General features: G+C 43.3%; 1 protein-coding gene and 1 long non-coding RNA gene across 3 annotated transcripts in view; one reads left to right on the forward strand and one right to left on the reverse strand.

Moving 5' to 3' along the window:
- The window catches only part of LOC110506485 (polypeptide N-acetylgalactosaminyltransferase 18), an 86,353-nt gene that overhangs the window by 38,930 nt on the left and 26,957 nt on the right, over positions 1 to 20,466 (forward strand). For both annotated transcript variants that reach the window (XM_021586128.2, XM_036963855.1), the window contains exons 4-6: positions 14,522 to 14,705; positions 15,957 to 16,154; positions 16,661 to 16,775. In XM_021586128.2, coding sequence (XP_021441803.2) covers positions 14,522 to 14,705; positions 15,957 to 16,154; positions 16,661 to 16,775 — 497 coding nt within the window. The remainder of the gene's footprint in view (positions 1 to 14,521; positions 14,706 to 15,956; positions 16,155 to 16,660; positions 16,776 to 20,466) is intronic.
- Positions 16,702 to 20,466, reverse strand: part of LOC118944449 — a 49,700-nt gene continuing 45,935 nt past the window's right edge. Inside the window, exons 2-4 of the long non-coding RNA XR_005039790.1 lie at positions 18,468 to 18,588; positions 17,481 to 17,545; positions 16,702 to 16,838 (exon numbers count right to left, since the gene is read on the reverse strand). This is a non-coding gene — a long non-coding RNA (uncharacterized LOC118944449). The remainder of the gene's footprint in view (positions 16,839 to 17,480; positions 17,546 to 18,467; positions 18,589 to 20,466) is intronic.

The raw sequence follows: 20,466 nt of genomic DNA on the forward strand, positions 1-20,466 counted from the left end.
ACCATCTAGTTGCTGTCCTCCAGCACCAGGAGCATCATAATGTGAATCTCTGTCTGCAGAGAGAGTTCTCCTCCACCCAGCATTAGCATGCAGGAGACACTGTGACCATTGAGAGGAAGAAGGGCCAATTTACCTGGCTGATTGGATGATGTACCCGGCCTGAGGAAGACATGTCTCCGTGCCACAGGGACTCTGACAGGTGTCCAATCTTCTGATTGATTGGAGGAAGGCTCAGGATTTCATTGGAAGCCAAGCAGAATTTGGAATGGCTGCCAATGACTCCTCAATGTTTCAACATTGAACTACACACTACTGTATTTTAGGATAATTGTAAACAGCATAACTTACAGTATTGTTTGGAATGTTGTCGGTCCTTAGTTGAACCTGTCATCTTGTGTATTTCACTGTATTCAAATCAGTATGAGGTCATCTGACAGGGTTGTATCAGAGTGAGTTTCTAAATAATTATCCTTACAAACAGGCAATGAGAACCCCTTAGGCACATCCTAACAGCCTTGTTATCCAGCTACTCTCCATTGCAGGGAGAAAGGCTGTATATCACAGGACTAGAGAAAGAAGCATGAAGGAGGAACCATCTTTGTCTGTCCACTCTCTCTGTCTCTCTCGGGTCCCTCATCATCTTCTCTCAGACTACATACATCAGTCTCTCTAACGTTTGCCTTCTCTCTCTCTCGCACTCTCTCTCTCACACTTTATTTTCTCTTTCCCTCGCTGTCTCTTGGTCTGGGCGGAGTGATGAGGATTTGTTCATGTATTACATTCACAGCCCTGACAGAGTTGCCAACCCGAGCTCATTTTGAGTGATGGATGGCAGCCTCTGTGTCTCTCCAACTCCCAGCTTTTAGCTACAGAACATACAGAAACTTTGACTCAACAACAAGGATTGGGTCCATCCCCCCTGGATTATAAACTCCTCAACTGTGCTCGATTTAGAAAGACAAATTTGGAATATAGGAAACGGCTTAACAGTGAGCTCCAAAAGTATTGGGAGAGTGACAAATTTGTTGTTGTTTTGGCTCTGTACTCCAGCACTTTGGATTTGAAATTATACAATGACTATGAGGCTAAAGTGCAGACTGTCAGCTTTAATCTGAGGGTATTTTCATCAGCATAATAAACAAGCAGACAGTCTGCACTTTAACCTCATGGTCATTGTATCATTTCAAATCTAAAATGCTGGAGTACAGAGCCAAAGCAACAACAAAATAGTCAGTCCCAATACTTTTGGAGCTCACTGTATATCATCACCTATTCATTATGCTTCTTATACAGATGTAAGATCTTAATATGAGTTTCCTACAGCAAGATTTAAATGTTAAATTTTTTTATTTCACCTTTATTTAACCAGGTAGGTTAGTTGAGGACAAGTTCTCATTTACAATTGCGACCTGGCCAAGATAAAGCAAAGCAGTTCGACACATACAACAACACAGAGTACACATGGAGTAAAACAAACATACAGTCAATAATACAGTAGGAAAATAAGTCTATATACAATGTGAGCAAATGAGGTGAGATAAGGGAGGTAAAGGGAAAAAAAGGCCATGGTGGCAAAGTAAATACAATATAGCAAGTAAAACACTGGAATGGTACATTTGCAGTGGAAGAATGCGCAAAGTAGAAATAGAAATAATGGGGTGCAAAGGAGCAAAATAAATAAATACAGTAGGGGAAGAGGGAGTTGTTTGGGTTAAATTATAGATGGGCTATGTACAGGTGCAGTAATATGTGAGCTGCTCTGACAGCTGGTGCTTAAAGCTAGTGAAGGAGATAAGTGTTTCCAGTTTCAAAGATTTTTGTAGTTCGTTCCAGTCATTGGCAGCAGAGAACTGGAAGGAGAGGCGGCCAAAGGAGGAATTGGTTTTGGGGGTGACCTGAGAGATATACCTGCTGGAGCGTGTGCTGCTATGGTGACCAGCGAGCTGAGATAAGGGGGGACTCTACCTAGCAGGGTCTTGTTGATGACCTGGAGCCAGTGGGTTTGGCGACCAGTATGAAGCGAGGGTCAGCCAACGAGAGCGTACAGGTCACAGTGGTGGGTGGTATATGGGGTTTGGTGACAAAACGGATGGCACTGTGATAGACTGCATCCAATTTATTGAGTAGGGTATTGGAGGCTATTTTGTAAATGACATCGCCGAAGTCGAGGATTGGTAGGCTGGTCAGTTTTACGAGGGTATGTTTGGCAGCATGAGGGAAGGATGCTTTGTTGCGAAATAGGAAGCCAATTCTAGATTTAACTTTGGATTGGATATGTTTGATGTGAGTCTGAAAGGAGAGTTTACAGTCTAACCAGACACCTAGGTATTTGTAGTTGTCCACATATTCTAAGTCAGAACGGTCCAGAGTAGTGATGCTGGACGGGCGGGCAGGTGCAGGCAGCGGTCGGTTGAATAGCATGCATTTAGTTTTACTTGTATTTAAGAGCAGTTGGAGGCCACAGAAGGAGAGTTGTATGGCATTGAAGCTTGTCTGGAGGGTTTTTTAACACAGTGTCCAAAGAAGGGCCAGAAGTATACAGAATGGTGTCATTTGCGTAGAGGTGGATCAGAGACTCACCAACAGCTATAGCGACATCATTGATGTATACAGAGAAGAGTCGGCCCAAGAATTGAACCCAGTGGCACCCCCATAGAGACTGCCAGAGGCCCGGACAACAGGCCCTCCGATTTGACACACTGAACTCTATCAGAGAAGTAGTTGGTGAACCAGGCGAGGCAATCATTTGAGAAACTGCCGATGAGGATGTGGTGATTGACAGAGTCGAAAGCCTTGCCCAGGTCAATGAATACGGCTGCACAGTATTGTTTCTTATCGATGGAGGTTAAGATATCGTTTAGGACCTTGAGTGTGGCTGAGGTGCACCCATGACCAGCTCTGAAACCAGATTGCATAGCGGAGAAGTTGCGGTGGGATTCGAAATGGTCGGTAATCTGTTTGTTGACTTGGCTTTCGAAGACTTTAGAAAGGCAGGGTAGGATATATATAGGTCTGTAGCAGTTTGGGTAAAGAGTGCCCCCCCCCCTTTGAAGAGGGGGATGACCGCAGCTGCTTTCCAATCTTTGGGGATCTCACACGACACGAAAGAGAGGTTGAACAGGCTAGTAATAGGGGTTGCAACAATTTCTGCAGATAGTTTTAGAAAGAAAGGATCCAGATTGTCTAGCCCTGCTGATTTTTAGGGATCCAGATTTTGCAGCTCTTTCAAAACATCAGCTGACTGGATTTGGGAGAAGGAGAAATGGGGAAGGCTTGGGCGAGTTGCTGTTGGGGGTGCAGTGCTGTTGACCGGGGTAGGGGTAGCCAGGTGGAAAGCATGGCCAGCCGTAGAAAAATGCTTATTGAAATGCTCAATTATAGTGGATTTATCGGTGGTGACAGTTTCCTATCCTCAGTGAAGTGGGCAGCTGGAAGGAGGTGTTCTTGTTCTCCATGGACTTTACAGTGTCCCAGAACATGTTTTAGTTTGTGTTGCAGGAAGCAAATTTCTGCTTGAAAAAGCTAGCCTTGGATTTTCGAACTGCCTATGTATATTGGTTTCTAGCTTCCCTGAAAAGTTTCATATCACGGGGGCTGTTCGATGCTAATGCAGAATGCCATAGGATGTTTTTGTGTTGGTTAAGGGCAGTCAGGTCTGGAGAGAACCAAGGGTTATATCTGTTCCTGGTTCTACATTTCTTGAATGGGGCATGCGTATTTAAGATGGCGAGGAAGGCATTTAAAAAAAATAACCAGGCATCCTCTACTGACGGGATGAGGTCAATATCCTTCCAGGATACCCCGGCCAGGTCGATTAGAAAGGCCTGCTCGCTGAAGTGTTTCAGGGAGTGTTTGACAGTGATGAGTGGAGGTCGTTCGACCGCTGACCCATTACGGATGCAGGCAATGAGGCAATGATTGCTGAGATCTTGATTGAGATTGATTGATTGAGATTGATTGATTGAGATTGAGAGGGCATCAAGCTTAGATTGTAGGATGGCTGGGGTGTTAAGCAAGGCCCAGTTTAGGTCACCTAGCAGCATGAGCTCTTAAGATAGATGGGGGCAATCAGTTCACATATGGTGTCCAGAGCACAGCTGGGGGTAGAGTGTGGTCTATAGCAGGCGGCAACGGTGAGAGACTTGTTTTTAGAGAGGTGGAATTTTAAAAGTAGAAGTTCAAATTGTTTGGGTACAGACCTGGATAGTAGGACAGAACTCTGCAGGCTATCTCTTCAGTAGATTGCAACACCGCCCCCTTTCGTCGTTCTATCTTGTCTGAAAATTTTGTAGTTAGGGATGGAGATTTCAGAGTTTTTTTTTTTTTTCCTAAGCCAGGTTTCAGACACGGACATCCGGGTTGGCAGAGTGTGCTAAAGCAGTGAATAAAACAAACTTAGGGAGGAGGCTTCCAATGTTAACATGCATGAAACCAAGGCTATTATGGTTGCAGAAGCCATCAAAAGAGAGCACCTGGGGAATAGGAGTGGAGCTAGGCACTGCAAGGCCTGGATTCACCTCTACATCACCAGAGGAACAGAGGAGGAGTAGGATAAGGGTACGGCTAAAAGCTATGAGAATTGTTCGTCTAGGACGTCTGGAAAAGAGAGTAAAAGGAGCAGGTTTTTGGGGGCGATAATATAGCTTCAAGGTATAATGTACAGACAAAGGTATGTAGGATGTGAATACAGTGGAGGTAAACCTAGGCATTGAGTGATGATGAGAGGGATATTGTCTCTAGAAACATATTTGAAACCAGGTGATGTCATCGCATGTGTGGGTGGTGGACCTGAAAGGTTGGATAAGGTATAATAAGCAGGGCTAGAGGCTCTACAGTGAAATAAGCCAATAAACACTAACCAGAACAGCAATGGACAAGGCATATTGACCTTAAGGAGAGGCATGCTTAGCCAAGTGATCATAAGGGTCCAGTGAGTAGTGAGGTTGGTTGGGGTCACTGCGATTCAGACAGCTAGCCGGGCCATGGGTAGCAAGCTGGCAGAGGATGGAGGTCTGTTTTTAGCCACCTCGTCTGTTTCCGTCGGTAGATTTGTGGGGTTCTGTGTGGTAGAGGGGACAAATACAATTGGCAAAAAAAGATATAGTTATAGTGACCCAAGAAAATTGATAGACCTATTCAGATAGCAGCCGATAAGACTAGCGGTTAGCGGGCCGCAGATGGGTGTTCAGGTTACATCGCGACAGAGGGGCCAGTTGGATAACTCCCTCGGGCAGATAACGTCAGTAGTCCAGTTGTGAAGGCCCGGTGGGGCTCCGTATCGGCAGTAAAACGGGTCCGGATAGGTGATTGATTCCTGGCTAGCTTCTGGCTAGCTTCTGTTGTGGATTTCAGATTTGAGGTGAATAATTTTATTTGTTTAAATTGGTGAGGCGGGTTGCAGAAGAAAAACAATCTATATAGAAAAAGATATGTGAAGAAAAGATAATATATAAATATATATACATATATATATATATATACACGGGACATGACAAGATAAGATAATAATATAAGATAATCCTGCAGCAACAGGAAATGTGAATTATTATGTGTATTATAATTAATGGACATTTTTGTAGGGGTTAATACATTTTTCGTGAGGGAAAAATCATGTCTGAAATTTAAAAATCCCAAAGACTTTTTAAACTTCAAATACACTACACGTTTTAAAGGAAACTTGTCCTGCAACAGGGTGATCAAATTAAGATCCTACATCTGTACTGTGCATTTTGTTTTTATAGAAACCTATTATGTCCATGATTCTGCAGTTGTCTTCATTAGCTTTTTCCACAAATGTACAAAACAGAATAATATTTATAAAAGGAACTTTGAATCTATATGAAAAACACTTTGCACTTGATGACTTCACAAATCGAGAGGATGTTGCAGTTTTGTGCAGCTGGGTACTCCCACAGCTCTAACTGTAGGACTGTGCCTATTACATTCAAACATGAGAATTTCTTAGGAAGCTTCAGTTAGGATATCAGTCATAAAAGATTGATATACTTGGTCATCAGCCGTTCCCAGGGTAATGAACCTGTAACTCCATGTGCTTTATTATGATTCATTAGAAACCATTACACTTCATCATTATTCTTCTCAATTCACACACATCTGAATCTCTTAATTATTAATTGTATAAAACAAATGACTTAATGCGGCTGATGAAACGTCATCAGCACGTGCCCATAAGGTGCCTATTGCTTTCCTGAGGAGACTGATAAAGGGAATGATCTGAACAGAGAATGTCATTTAGCTACTCCCCATTCCATCACTGAACTGATATGTGCCACTCTGAAAGCATTAACACAATTTGTGAAACATCTAGCAGCTTGTAACCAACGCTCCTTTTCTGAAAAGGAACAGCACCACCATTCACAGCACGTCCAGTTGGGCTATTGAACTTTACCCAATGATTGATGAGGGACACATTTTGCTCAAGGATAAACAAAACGCTAGGGTGCTCAGCCAAAAAAGAACAACTATTTCAAGGGCAAGGTGTTGCGCTTCAAGGCAGCAAACGAGGTTCTCTCAGAACACAATCTACTTGACCTGAACTGGGACTGCATGGTGCTGGAGTGGTTATTATAAACACACGTAACCATTGTATTATAAAATAATCTAATTTAATCATGTAGGATTCATAGACTTTTTTTCAGATTCTGCTCCATGTATTATTCTCATATTTGCTGGGAAATGTATGCTGTCCTTGAAATCACAAGTCTCTTACGTCTAGTAGAGATCTCATGTGCTTTTTTATTCAGTGAGATTCTATGGTACCTGGAGCTCAACTCCCTCAGACAATGTTTAGTATGCTGCTGTTCGCTATGGGAGAAGATTAGAATGGAGACTGCTGCTTGAGGGGAACTACGGCTGCATTATGGAAAACAATGAGGAAGCAAAATGGCCAAGTAAAGCTAACACTCTCCATTCTCTACTTACCTCTGCTTGGGTTGTAATGAAATCAATGCCTCTTTGAGTATAAATCAAATCAAATCCAATTTTGTCACATACACATGGTTAGCAGATGTTAATGCGAGTGTAGTGAAATGCTTTTGCTTCTAGTTCCGACAATGCAGTAATAACCAACGAGTACTCTAACCCAACAATTCCACAACTACTACCTTATACACACAAGTGTAAAGGGATAAAGAATATGTACATAAAGATATATGAATGAGTGATGGTACAGAACGGCATAGGCGGTTTTGTGGTTGTTGTCCTTGATGATCTTTATGGCCTACCTGTGACATCGGGTGGTGTAGGTGTCCTGGAGGGCAGGTAGTTTGCCCCCGGTAATGCGTTGTGCAGACCTCACTATCCTCTGGAGAGCCTTACGGTTGTGGGCGGAGCAGTTGCCGTACCAGGCGGTGATACAGCCCGACAGGATGCTCTCGATTGTGCATCTGTAGTTTGTGAGTGCTTTTGGTGACGAGCCAAATTTCTTCAGCCTCCTGAGGTTGAAGAGGCGCTGCTGCGCCTTCTTCACAACGCTGTCTGTGTGGGTGGACCAATTCAGTTTGTTTGTCCGTGATGTGTACGCCGAGGAACTTAAAACTTACTACCCTCTCCACTACTGTCCCGTTGATGTGGATAGGGGGGTGCTCCCTCTGCTGTTTCCTGAAGCCCACAATCATCTCCTTTGTTTTGTTGACGTTGTGTGACACCACGCTAATGACACTCAATGCTATCCCTCTGAACAGGATGACCATCAAAGTGTCTTATAAGCTGGTAGCTGTGCAGTGTCTACAGTGTAGTGTCTACCCAGAATACCAAAATTGGTTCTGTGAATGTTCCCAGAACATTTGTTAGGGTGCGGCAAAAATTATCATAACACAAACACTGCCCAGTTGTGCTGATGAGTATACAATGTTTGTATAAAACAATTGCCTGATGTTGCAAGAACGTTCCCTGAACACATTTCTATGTTATTACATAACCGGGTAACCTAATGCGAATGTTTGGGGAATGTTCTGTGGTGGTTGTTACAGACGTTTTTAGGATATTTCATTTCAAACATTTTCTGAAAAAAACAACATTTTGTTATCTAAAACATTCTTTGAGTGAATGCTTTTGGGATGTTATCATTCTAATGTTAGATAAAACACAAACTAGAACTTAATGGGAACCTTAGCTAATGTTCTAAGAAGGTTCCCAGGTTTGCTGGGTAGCTGCAAATGCTTTTTCAAAGGTTCTTCAGTGAATCCCGGTGGAGCGCAATCCGCATAGCTGTGTGTTGTAATGAGTATACTGACTGAAAGGGAACCACCCCAAAAAAATGTAGGCAGGGAGGCCTTCTGTCCCATTCTCTGTGGATCCATTAGTGTTTACAGTAAGTCATTACTCCCAGGTGGACTGTTTGGTGTGGTGTTACACATGGTGAAATGTGTGATTATTGGATTATGGCTGTCAGCCATACAGAGCACAGTAGCTGTACTGTTTAGGGGTCCCTCTGTTCCTGGCCTGTAGACGTACCATCTGGTGAATATTGCGAGAGATGACTGATAGCACGTCAGATGCAAACAAGCAGGTGCCTGGTGGGGGTGTGCGAATGAATTTACCACATCTCTCTGCTTTATAATGATGCTGCAGAACGCTGAGACTTGAACAACAGCACTTTGGAAAAGTCTAACTATCTTCTTCACACTGTAGGCATTTCTCTGGAGGTTTACACAACACAGCTCATAAAAGTGTATTTAATATTCTTTGTAATTGACTGAAACCTTTTTGATTGGCTGGCATTTCATAGGCTGCTATTCCCCAATGTGTGATTAGTGTGAATGTAAAGATTTCCTGTCCTGTAGAGGGAATTGTAATGTCTCAGGTTTTTAAGTCAGTGGTACCACAGAGTTCCAGTTAGCACACAGGTGAAACCACTATCTGTCCGCTGACATCAGTTGATATCAGGTGGTTGACCTCATGTTTCCGTCAGTCTGAGACTTGGCTTGACATTATGTTGATTAGTGGCCCTTTACACTCGTACCCCGATACAAGTTGAAAATGGCAGATTTGGACACTGATAAGCACCTAAATTGGAACGCAGTGGCTGTACAGTTGCATGCTATACATGACGCCAGAGCTCAGGTTCTTTACAGCTCATTATTGAATGACTGCCGTTCTGAACTTGAGCACCGTGCACGACAATAAAAAATGAGGCAGCGTGATGTTTCACATTAGCAACAGAAGGTCATGTGCCGCAAGAAGATTCAGCGCTCGACAACGGACATTTACTGTAAATATTCCTCTGAACTATCCCAGTATGCTATAGCCACAACTAGTATGCTTTAACTATGCAAGTGACTTTTTATCTTAACCAGATAACACATTTGAAAAAGGAACCAAACCACATTACACTCTTGAATAAGGCAACAATTCACAAGCATGTGCAAGTTGGCCAGTAGCAGACAAAAAGTTGGGCCAGGAACCGAAAGGCTGCTGGTTCAACTCCTCGAGCCGGCAAGGTGGAAAAGTCAGCAGTTCTGCCCTTAAGCAGTGCAGTTAATACCCAACAGTTAATATCCCCTTCCCCTACACAATACATTTTAGCTTCAAGACATAAGCACAGTTTTTAACAGCATGTCTTTATCAAGTAACTTTAGCCTGTCAAAAATGAAAGCTTAGGCCTACTACCCCCTCTCATACAAATATAAAAGTACAGTAGGCCTACCTTACAACATTACAAGTCAGGCTTAATTTGTATCAATATCATGCAAATAATTTGGTCTACATGTGGTAAAATGGCTCTAGGGTATCATGTTTCAGGTAAGAACCAGATGCAGACGGTGTCGAAGTAACAAAAGTTTATTACTTGAACAGGGGCAGTCAAAACGACAGGTCAAGGGCAGGCAGAGGTCAGTAATCCAGATAGGGTGCAACAGGTCCAGAACGGCAGGCAGTCTCAGGGTCAGAACAGCCAGGGGTCAATAATCCAGTGTGGTGTGGCAAGGTAAAGAATGGCAGGCAGACTCAGCAGAATGGTCAAAACCAGGAAAAACTAGAAAACATGAACTAGAACAGAACAGCAAGGGGAAAAACACGGGTAGGTTTCACAAAACAAAACGAACCGGAAACAGACAGAGAACACAGGTATAAATACATTGGGGATAATGGGGAAGATTGCACAAAGACATGCAAAGATCAGGATGTGACCCCCCCCCCTCGATACCTGGAGGTGGTCTTGAGAAGGGCTGACCAGGCTCTCTTCCAGGTACGAGAGCCTTCCAGGCGGACAAACATCTGTGCCGAATGTATGCCGACCTCTTCCTTCTGCTCAGGGAAGAGCGGGGGCTGATATCCCAGGGAACACTCAAAGGGAAATAGAACCTGGGGCAGAGCAAGGAAGGGTGTTGCGGGCATATTCAACCCACACAACTTGCTGACACCAAGTGGTCGGGTTGGCGGAGACCAGGCTGCGTAGAGTCGTCTCCAGGTCTTGGTTGACTCGCTCCGACTGGCCTTTGGACTGGGGTTCGGAACCCTGTAGGACAGGTTGGCTGACGACCCAGTCAGAGGCATTTCCACAGGCAGTCCATGGATCCAGAAGACATGCTGCACCATGAGCTGGGCCGAGCTTGGAGAGGAATGAAGTGGGTGGCTTTGGAAAACTGATCCCCTACATTCAGGATGGCGGTGTTGCCATCAGACGTGGGAGACCCGTGACAAATTCCAGGGATATGTGAGACTAGGGACAGTGAGGGACAGGCAGAGGTTGATGGAGACCAGCCGGAGCCTTGTTCTGTGCACAGATCGTGTATGCAGTGACGAACGCAAAGAGGTCAGGAACCATGGAAGTCCACCAAAAATATTGTCCCACAAAGGCCATGGTCCGCCGGGGGGCCCAGGTGGCAGGATCGAGGAGTGGACCGCATCAGGAATGAACATCCGGTTATCTGCCCCCCCCCGGTTGAAGCCGTGAGGTTATAGTATGTAAAATTCTGACTTCAACGGTAGGCTCCTGCTGCTATGTGCTGTTCCAGCTCGCACATGCCAAGGCTACTAACTTACTCTGGGACCTGTGATGCTACCTCTGAAATCACCACACAATGTTAAAAATTAAAGGGGGGAAAAAAATCATTTTTGTATGATCTACTATCAACATTCTACATTTATTTTGGTGGTGGGGATGGGCCTCCATAATTTTAAGTGGCTCCGTGCAGGTAAAAACTCAATAAAATGTGTCTCAAAATTGAGGACAATGTCTATACATTTCAGCTGTTTCAAAATTATTGCTCTAGGAGTGTTGGGCTGAACAAATCAATTCTGTTCATACTGCCTTGTTTCAAAGGGGGAAACTCGTAGCTACTGAAGTAGCGTTGTGCGCTACTTCTGAAGGTTGCGGTAGAGAGTTAGCGAATTCACATTATTAAACAGTATAGCCAAGGGTGTTCTCCCAAAACCTCTAGAGAATCTGTCATAGTGTGAAAAGGGTCAAAGTTGCCTCCACCACTCCCGCTAATTGAGCAACTTGCAACTTCTTTGTTGTTTGAGTGATGGAAATGGTGTGTGTGTATGACGAGGACTCAATGTATTTTGAAATATGAGATGTTGAGGATTATAATAAATACTGCTTTGATGCCATACAAGCAAGCCATGTGCACTTCACATTTCCATATCATAAAACTCATGTAATATACAGGGGTTTATGATCAGTTACAAGATGCCATGGCATTATACCCTGGTGTGTCCTAAACAGAATGAGTCTATGTTGTATTGTGAATTAAAAAAATTCCACAGACCACATATATACTCAGCAAAAAAAGAAACGTCCTCTCACTGTCAACTGCGTTTATTTTCAGCAAAATTAACATGTGTAAATATTTGGGGTTCAAAATCAAAAGTAACAGTCAGTATCTGGTGTGGCCACCAGCTGCATTAAGTACTGTGGTGCATCTCCTCCTCATGGACTGCACCAGATTTGACAGTTCTTGCTGTGAGATGAGCGTTGAGATTGCCTGCTATGACAACAAGCTCAGTCCGAAGATGCTGTGACACACCGCCCAAGACCATGACGGTTCCTCCACCTCCAAATTGATCCCGCTCCAGAGTACAGGCCTCGGTGTAACGCTCATTCCTTCAACGATAAACGCGAACCCGACCATCACCCCTGGTGAGACAAAACTGCGACTTGTCAGAGAAGAGCACTTTTTGCCAGTCCTGTCTGGTCAAGCAACAGTGGGTTTGTGCCCATAGGCGACGTTGTTGCCAGTGATGTCCAGTGAGGACCTGCCTTACAACAGGCTTACAAGCCCTCAGTCCAGCCTCTCACAGCCTATTGCGGAAAGTCTGAGCACTGATGGAGGGATTGTGCGCTCCTGGTGTAACTAGGGCAGTTGTTGCCATCCTGTACTTGTCCCGCAGGTGTGATGTTCGAATATACCGATCCTGTGCAGGTGTTGTTACACGTGGTCTGCCACTGCGAGGACGACCAGCTGTCCGTCCTGTCTCCCTGTAGCACTGTCTTAGGCGTCTCACAATACGGACATTGCAATTTATTACCCTGGCCACATCTGCAGTCCTCATGCCTCCTTGCAGCATGCTTAAGGCACGTTCACGCAGATGAGCAGGGACCCTGAGCATCTTTCTTTTGATGTTTTTCAGAGTTAGTAGAAAGGCCTCTTTTAGTGTCCTAAGTTGTCATAACTGTGATCTTAATTGCCTACCATCTGTAAGCTGTTAGTGTCTTAACGACCGTTCCACAGGTGCATGTTCATTAATTGTTCATGGTTCATTGAACAAGCATGGGAAACAGTGTTTAAACCCTTTACAATGAAGATCTGTGAAGTTATTTGGATTTTTACATATTATCTTTGAAAGACAGGGTCCTGAAAATGGGACATTTCTTTTCTTGCTGAGTTTAGAATGGAGTCATGCACTTGTGATTCCATTCTATGCCCATACAAATGACAATCTGCTTCTCTGAATTGCCTTGTGAAAAGCTAACACTGTAAGATCATATTTTAGAATTTAGCTAGGTATGCTGGCAATAGAACAAGCTTTCATATTATGCCCAACCTAACCCAGATTGTGATTTATAATGGACTGTTTTTTGATTGCGTATACAACAGTAGTATTTGTGTGAAGGCAGGGATGCAGGTCTGTGTTCCAAGAAAAACCACTACAAGTGTGCTTGCTCTAGTTCCTCAACCTCACGGCTAGGAGTGCAAAAAATGCACCTTTATACTTGATTATTTTTTGAGTCATAAAAGTGCATTGCAATAACTTACGAACTGTGCACACTTTGGAGAGGTGTGTGGCCATTTTGAGACACCAGATAGATGTCACAGGTAACTTGGTGCGTGTGGGAAGAATCAGGCGCAGAGAGCATATAGTTCCACAGGAAGACATCGCACAGAAAATAATTCCCAACAAAACAGGGCGCGGAAAATGTGGACCAACACAACAGGGCACCAGGTCCAGAGCACGAACACCAAAAAAAACATACACACGTAACATATGAGTAATCTCACGAGTAAACGTACTATAAATAAGGAAGCCAATCAAGCACACAAATAGACAGGTGCAACTAGTAAGACAAAACAAACAGACAACGAAAAAGGGATCAGTGGCGGCTAGTAGGCCGGTGACGACGACCGCCGAGCACCGCCCAAACAGGCAGGGGAGCCAACTTCGGTGGAAGTCGTGACAATAGACCTCTTACTCAAACCCTTGTAATTATGTTGAATCTACCACAAATTTCCTGTGAATTTTCTTATATTATTGAATGTATCCAGAGTATTTTAAGATTTCGTTATTAACAAATGCGGCAAAAAGTACAGTAAATGTAAAATGTAAATAAAATCAACAGTGTAATGTTTGGATTGAGTCTTGTGTCAGTTGAACTGTTTAGTCTAATAATTTTCCCATAATCTCCAATCTGTTCCCTTTTAATTGCTACCATGGTAATGCATACAGAATTCTTTCCATATTTCGTCTGTAAGAAACATTTTAATTTAGCCCTATAGGCCAATACCCATGAGTGTAAGGGGTTAAGAGAAAAACTGTCTTTGGTTGACCTCTATAGCAACACTTTACAAGCCTGTGGCACTATGTCACCATCTTTATTTAGGCCTATTCGTTTCCATTAACCTACAGTTTGTGTGACTCAAAAGCATAATATTGAACTGATTATGAGGTGACTTGTTGGTTTGTCAAAAAGTTAAATACTGTATTGAGGAACTGTGCCCAATTCCTGCTTTTACTTTCACGCTTTTGATAGAATTGCGGCCTGATTCTTCAGGATTGCAATATCCCCTCTTGTACAGCAAGCCCTATGGAGCCCTACAACTGGAGGCAAGTTCTTTGGTCTAGTGATCAAACCAGTAGAGCATGAGTGCTTTTGGCTGCCTCCCTCTACCCTTAAATACCCCAAGGTGGATAAGATGGAGTCTATTGGGTGTGGTGTCGTCTATGTATCATCAGTAGCATCTCTTACTTACCTCACCAAAGATTATGAGGAAACTCAAGGTTTAACACATTATTGTGTGCATGTGTGTGTGCGTAATCATGTGTGTTTCTTCTTTAGACGAGCTGAAGGAGAAGCTACAGGACTTTGTGTCTGCGACCAACAGCCAGCGGCCCGGCTTCATCAAGGTGGTGCGCCATGATAAGCAGGAGGGTCTGATCCGCTCCAGAGTGAGTGGGTGGAGGGCGGCCACCGCTCCGGTTGTGGCCCTGTTCGACGCCCACGTGGAGTTCAATATAGGCTGGTGAGTCACATGACATACACACAAAGTACATTAACACACTTCAATACACTGATTTGTGAAGCATATGGGTTCTCAGGTACAGCACTCTATGGCCATGCTCAAAGCCACATTTGATCGAAGACTATTGCCTTCTGAGGTATAGCTTAGAGTTGCCAGTGTGTTGGCACGGCATGTTGTCTATGATGACAATGTGGCAGGAAGTGTGTGAGGCCTTCTGTAGGCCCTTCCCATACTTCCCTGGGGCACAACGATCATTGCTCTGACAGAGTTTTCATACCGTCGAATTGTGGTCTCAACAGCCTGACCCAAATCTGTCAGGGGGGTTTGAACAGCATCCCAAGTATTTCTGTTTTTAATCTGTGCTGATTCGGTATTAAACCTACATAGCACAAATAGCATCCCTCAGGAATGCTTTTACCTAGATGTGCACTTGCTACAGGCTGATTCATTGTTTCAGTCTGAATACTTGGCAGGAGCGCCTACGCACATGGTTTGTTCAGAATACAATAGATACATTTTCCAACTCAGCTTCTACAATCTAATCTGTTTTTATTGTCACACACTTGATAGGTGCAGAGAAATGTGTTGTTTTATAGGGCCAGCCATAGTAGTACAGCATCCCTGGAGCAAACTATGGTTAAGTGCCTTGCTCAAGGGCACATCAACAGATTGTTCACTTTCTTGGCTCAGGTATTCGAACTAGCGACCTTTCGTTTACTAGCCCAACGCTCTAACCGCTAGGCTACCTGCCACCCTGTAACCTGTAACTATCGGTATGTGGCTAATCCAAGCCATTACTGAGCATGATTGCACAATTATTGTATACTGTTCGCATTGTTTTTGTGTATGAATGAATCATTAACACATCTATGCTCTATTCTCACGTTTCTGTTTTCTCAGTAGCTTATATTTTACATATACATTTTAGTCATTTAGCAGACACTCTTATCCTAGAGCGACTTATAATTAGTGTATTCATCTTAAGATAGCTGGGTTAGACAACCACATATCACAGTCATAGTAATACATGTTCCCTCAATAAAGTAGTTATCAGCAAAGTCAGTGCTAGTAGAAAAATACACATTTTTATATTTTTAATTTTTTGGACCCTTAGTTACAATGGACCCTACAGAAAGCCAGTTGCAGAACTTTTATATATTGCCCATGGTCCTCGTTTACATGTGTAGGGTAGGTAATTGAGATAGCTTCTCACATACTCAAACTTAATTGCGTTCTACTATGTGTTTGAAGGGCTGAGCCTGTTCTCATGAGAATTCAGGAGGACAGAACACGCATCATCTCTCCGTCGTTTGATAACATCAAATACGACACGTTTGAGATTGAAGAGTACCCACTGTCTGCTCAGGGCTTCGACTGGGAGCTGTGGTGCCGCTACCTCAACCCACCCAAGTCCTGGTTTCACCAGGCCAACAACAGTGCTCCAATTAGGTAGGTAGAAATATGGGGACTTATGAATATAGAGTCTTTCAGATCTTTTGCATGCAGGCAGAATGTGATGGTTGTGTTGTTTCATAACACCTGTTAAAACATGCCGTGTGTTTTCTGATTTACGAGGCAAATGCATACATACAGTATACATGCCAATTAAGCCTCCAGGTGTATTAGAATATACTGTAAGTCATGTGAACACAATATTATTTTGATTGATTGATTGCTATATTTTATTTGGGGTAAAACAGTTTGTACAAATTAAAAAATACAGTATTTAAGTACAAGATACCGAGACGATGACACATGAAAGCGTAAAAACACGTATTTCCTCGTGTAGGACAAAAACAGGAAATAACACATAGGAAAACACATTGGAATACACATTGATTGATTGATTGTGTTCATGACTCCCAAGTTATTATTTTTTAGTTCAGCAAAGTATCCAGTAGGTCGACTAACACATGTAAACACATTTTGTATCTACTCCATGTGTGATGGTGTAGGAGCCCTTCTCTGATTGGCTGCTTCGTGGTGGACAGGCTGTACTTTGAGGAGATTGGCCTGCTTGACGAGGGGATGGAGGTGTACGGGGGCGAGAACGTGGAGCTGGGGGTCAGGGTGAGTAATGACGCCACCTCCAGCAGGCACAGGGCATCGTTCATTTAGGCATTGGCTCTGATCCTGGAGAATTAACAGCTATAATGACCCACACTGTTTTTGGCAGCCCTACCTTTTTATGTAAAGTGTCCTCTGGCTCAAAGCATTGTGCGGTCTGTAATTAGAACACATTATCAATGTGTAGTAAGAGGACTAGGAGGAGTTATACCACCCCAAAGTCATATTTCTTTTCTATTTCAGTCTTTAAAGGCCCCCTTAGTTCCTAGCAAAGAAAAATATGTCCGATTTTAAATCAACACCTTTTATACACTTCAAAGAGTGCTTTGGGTTGTGCCAGTTATATTTATCTGTGTTAATCTTACGTCATATTTTCAAACTGTCGAGAATACCCCCAGTCAAGTATATCCCCTGTATGTGTGAGTGACGGGCCATTCCCCTGCCTCAGCTCTGTCTCCGAGGCAGAGTCAGTGTGATCTCAGCAGTACAATGAGCAGATGGGCCAGAGGAGGCAGGACTTCCCCAGGGAGGTCTAATAATAACCCTGCTACACTCACTGTACATATACCGCCACTAAAACAGCAAACAACTCCAACAATAACACCCAGAGACAGGGGACAAACACAGTCTTCCTCCAGCTGTACTCTGTAGATTACAGTACAGCCTCAGACAGAGACAGAGACAGTGCGAGAGAGAGAGAAGGCTTACCATGTGATGCCAACGTGGGGAAATATCCATCCTCGGTAATGACAGAGATGTAATCAACAGTCACTCTTTAGGAAAGAGGAGGAGATTAGTCCCATAAGTAATTTTCCTTCAAAAAATTACATGCTTTCAGGATTTGGGGCTTGATAATGGCCCTGCTGATTGCTTTCTGCTGAAAACATTGGTGATTTTATCACCTACATAATACATCAGTGTCCTGCATACCGCTATGTACAAACAGTTGATGAATCATTTCAGTTAACTCTACCTCTAAAAATAGAGACAAAGGAAATCTGTGCCTCCGGATGTGCTGCTTGAGCCATGTGCTGTTTTAATGGCTGGGGTCTGTATCTGGACAGAGTCGTATAGGAAGTCAATCAATCAATCAAATTTATTTTATATAGCCCTTCGTACATCAGCTGATATCTCAAAGTGCTGTACAGAAACTCAGCCTAAAACCCCAAACAGCAAGCAATGCAGGTGAAGAAGCACGGTGGCTAGGAAAAACTCCCTAGAAAGGCCAAAACCTAGGAAGAAACCTAGAGAGGAACCAGGCTATGTGGGGTGGCCAGTCCTCTTCTGGCTGTGCCGGGTGGAGATTATAACAAAACATGGTCAAGATGTTCAAATGTTCATAAATGACCAGCATGGTCGAATAATAATAAGGCAGAATAGTTGAAACTGGAGCAGCAGCCCTGACCCCTGGTCCCTGGTTTGAGGGTTAATGTGGCGTAGCCTGCAGCCCTGTTCTGTGTCCTGGCTGTGTGGACTGATGGGAGGCGTTGGTCTGACAGAAGGTGATGCAGTGAACTTAGAGCTGCAGGACTGGAGCCCATAGAGGCCCTGGAACTGGTCCCAGATCAGCAACCCCACTGAGCTCCAGCAGGGCCGGCCTGTTGCAGCATATTGGTCCTGCCTGCAGACCACCTACCTACACACACTCTGGCTGACACCAGAACAGCGCTAAGGGACATTCACAGAGATACTCACACACAAGGCCAACACTGCTGCACAGCGCTTTGGACCTCTCTGGTCCAGGCTTGGGCTTAATCTGTAGGGAGATGTCCTGGGTGTATCAGGATGACAGCTGCACCATGTTTTCATTCTTTCACTGGAAGAAAATATACAAGGATCATGAAATGTCATGTGAAGGGCATTTACAATGAATGGTGTTCATTTATTTATTGTATGTGTTAGAGATTTAACATAACCGTCCCCTGTGTGCTGCTTTAGCTTGCAGAATGTGTTGCTAGGGAATGGAAGTATACAGTAGTGCTGACTGGCTGCTGTTGGAGCTAGAGGGCACAACATGTTTCTGTCCTTTCTGATGAAAACCCAGCTGTAGACGACGGCCAAATCTAAATTATATTTCTGAAAGATAATCCCTCAAGGCTAATTCGGTAATAAAACACAAGCAGAAATGTTTTGCTAGAGGGTGAGAATTAGGTTTGAATATTTTCCTGGTATTTTACAAATGTTGCATCCTGAGTATTTCCCGCCAAAACCGGGAGTGCCATTATAAAGTATATAAATAGGCCTATGTCTGGATTTGATTATAGCTTTTATCGAAAAATTCAAGCCTGAGCCATTAAATCAATTTTATGGGCCCTACATTAGACATTTAATGAGCCCAAGCCCCCAAAAAGCCCTAATGATTGTGCCGTTATTCAATAGATATTATATAAGCTACTGCACATTACTCAAGACAGAAAAACATAAAAGCCCATAGATGTAGCTAGCTATATGCTCTCTTAGGTAAATAAATGAAACTAGCTCCAGTAGGTTAATCCTTTTGATTGTGAACTGTATTACTGTATTGTATTATACTGTAGCCTATTATATTGTAGCCTATTTTACGCACATCAAACCATGATAAAGCATGGACAGAACATCCAATTCTGGTGTAGCACATGCGGCCTACAAAGTTACAAGTATAAGCTAAAGAATTTGATTTTTCAAATTACTAGGCTGGCACATATACCTTTCATTATATTTTCCCTAATGTTATTAGCCTGCCTCCTCTTTCTCTCTCTATTGTTGCTTCATTCCTTCCTAAAGTTTAACAGTTAAATTAAATAAGCTTTGTTGTCCTTACCTTCGTCATTCTAATGACGCCCATGAATAATATAGGACTAGAATTAGATACAGAAGGCTTTCACTTCTCTTCACGAAGATTGAATGATTGTGGGTCTGAATAAATAACTGCTATAGCCTACCGCCATATCACGTTCACTCTTCTGGCTGCTCTATTCAACTCAGCAAACAAGAGCTACCGTCCCTCTTCGAGTAGTCTATTGGTATAAGAAATGCTAATCCAGCAAACTATTCGAGTCTAGATTTTCCTGCATGGGACTCCAAGAGCTAAGGAGCGTTTTTTAAGGAGAGAGGACAGCGGAGCACAGGTGCGTGTGTATATCACAAGAGACAGACGCTATAAGTTAGAAGCTTATTATGCATAACCCATCATTCAAAATATAAAGCTAATACTGCATTTCATTTATGACCTGAAGATGTAGGTTATTTCATCTACGGAAAATATTCAGACCCCTTGACTTTTTCCACATTTAGTTAGGTTACAGCCTTGTCCTAAAATTGCTTAAATTATTTTTTCAATCAGTTTGTCTGGGTGGCCAGCTCTAGGAAGAGTCTTGGTGGTTCCAAACGTCTTCCATTTAAGAAGGATGGAGGCCACTGTGTTCTTGGGGACCTTCAATGCTTCAGACATTTTTGGTGCCCTTCCCCAGATCTATGCCTCGACGCAATCCTGTCTCGGAGCTCTACAGACAATTCCTTCAACATAATGGCTTGGTTTTTGCTCTGACACGCACTGTCAACTGTGGGACCTTATATAGACATGTGTGGGCCTTAACAAATCATGTCCAATCAATTGAATTTAGTTGTAGAAACATCTCAAGGATGATCAATGGAAACAGGATGCACCTGAGCTCAATTTCGATTCTCATAGCAAAGGGTCTGAATACTTTTATGT

Source organism: Oncorhynchus mykiss, chromosome 26 (assembly GCF_013265735.2).
Source record: "Oncorhynchus mykiss isolate Arlee chromosome 26, USDA_OmykA_1.1, whole genome shotgun sequence".
Classification (NCBI taxonomy): domain Eukaryota; kingdom Metazoa; phylum Chordata; class Actinopteri; order Salmoniformes; family Salmonidae; genus Oncorhynchus; species Oncorhynchus mykiss.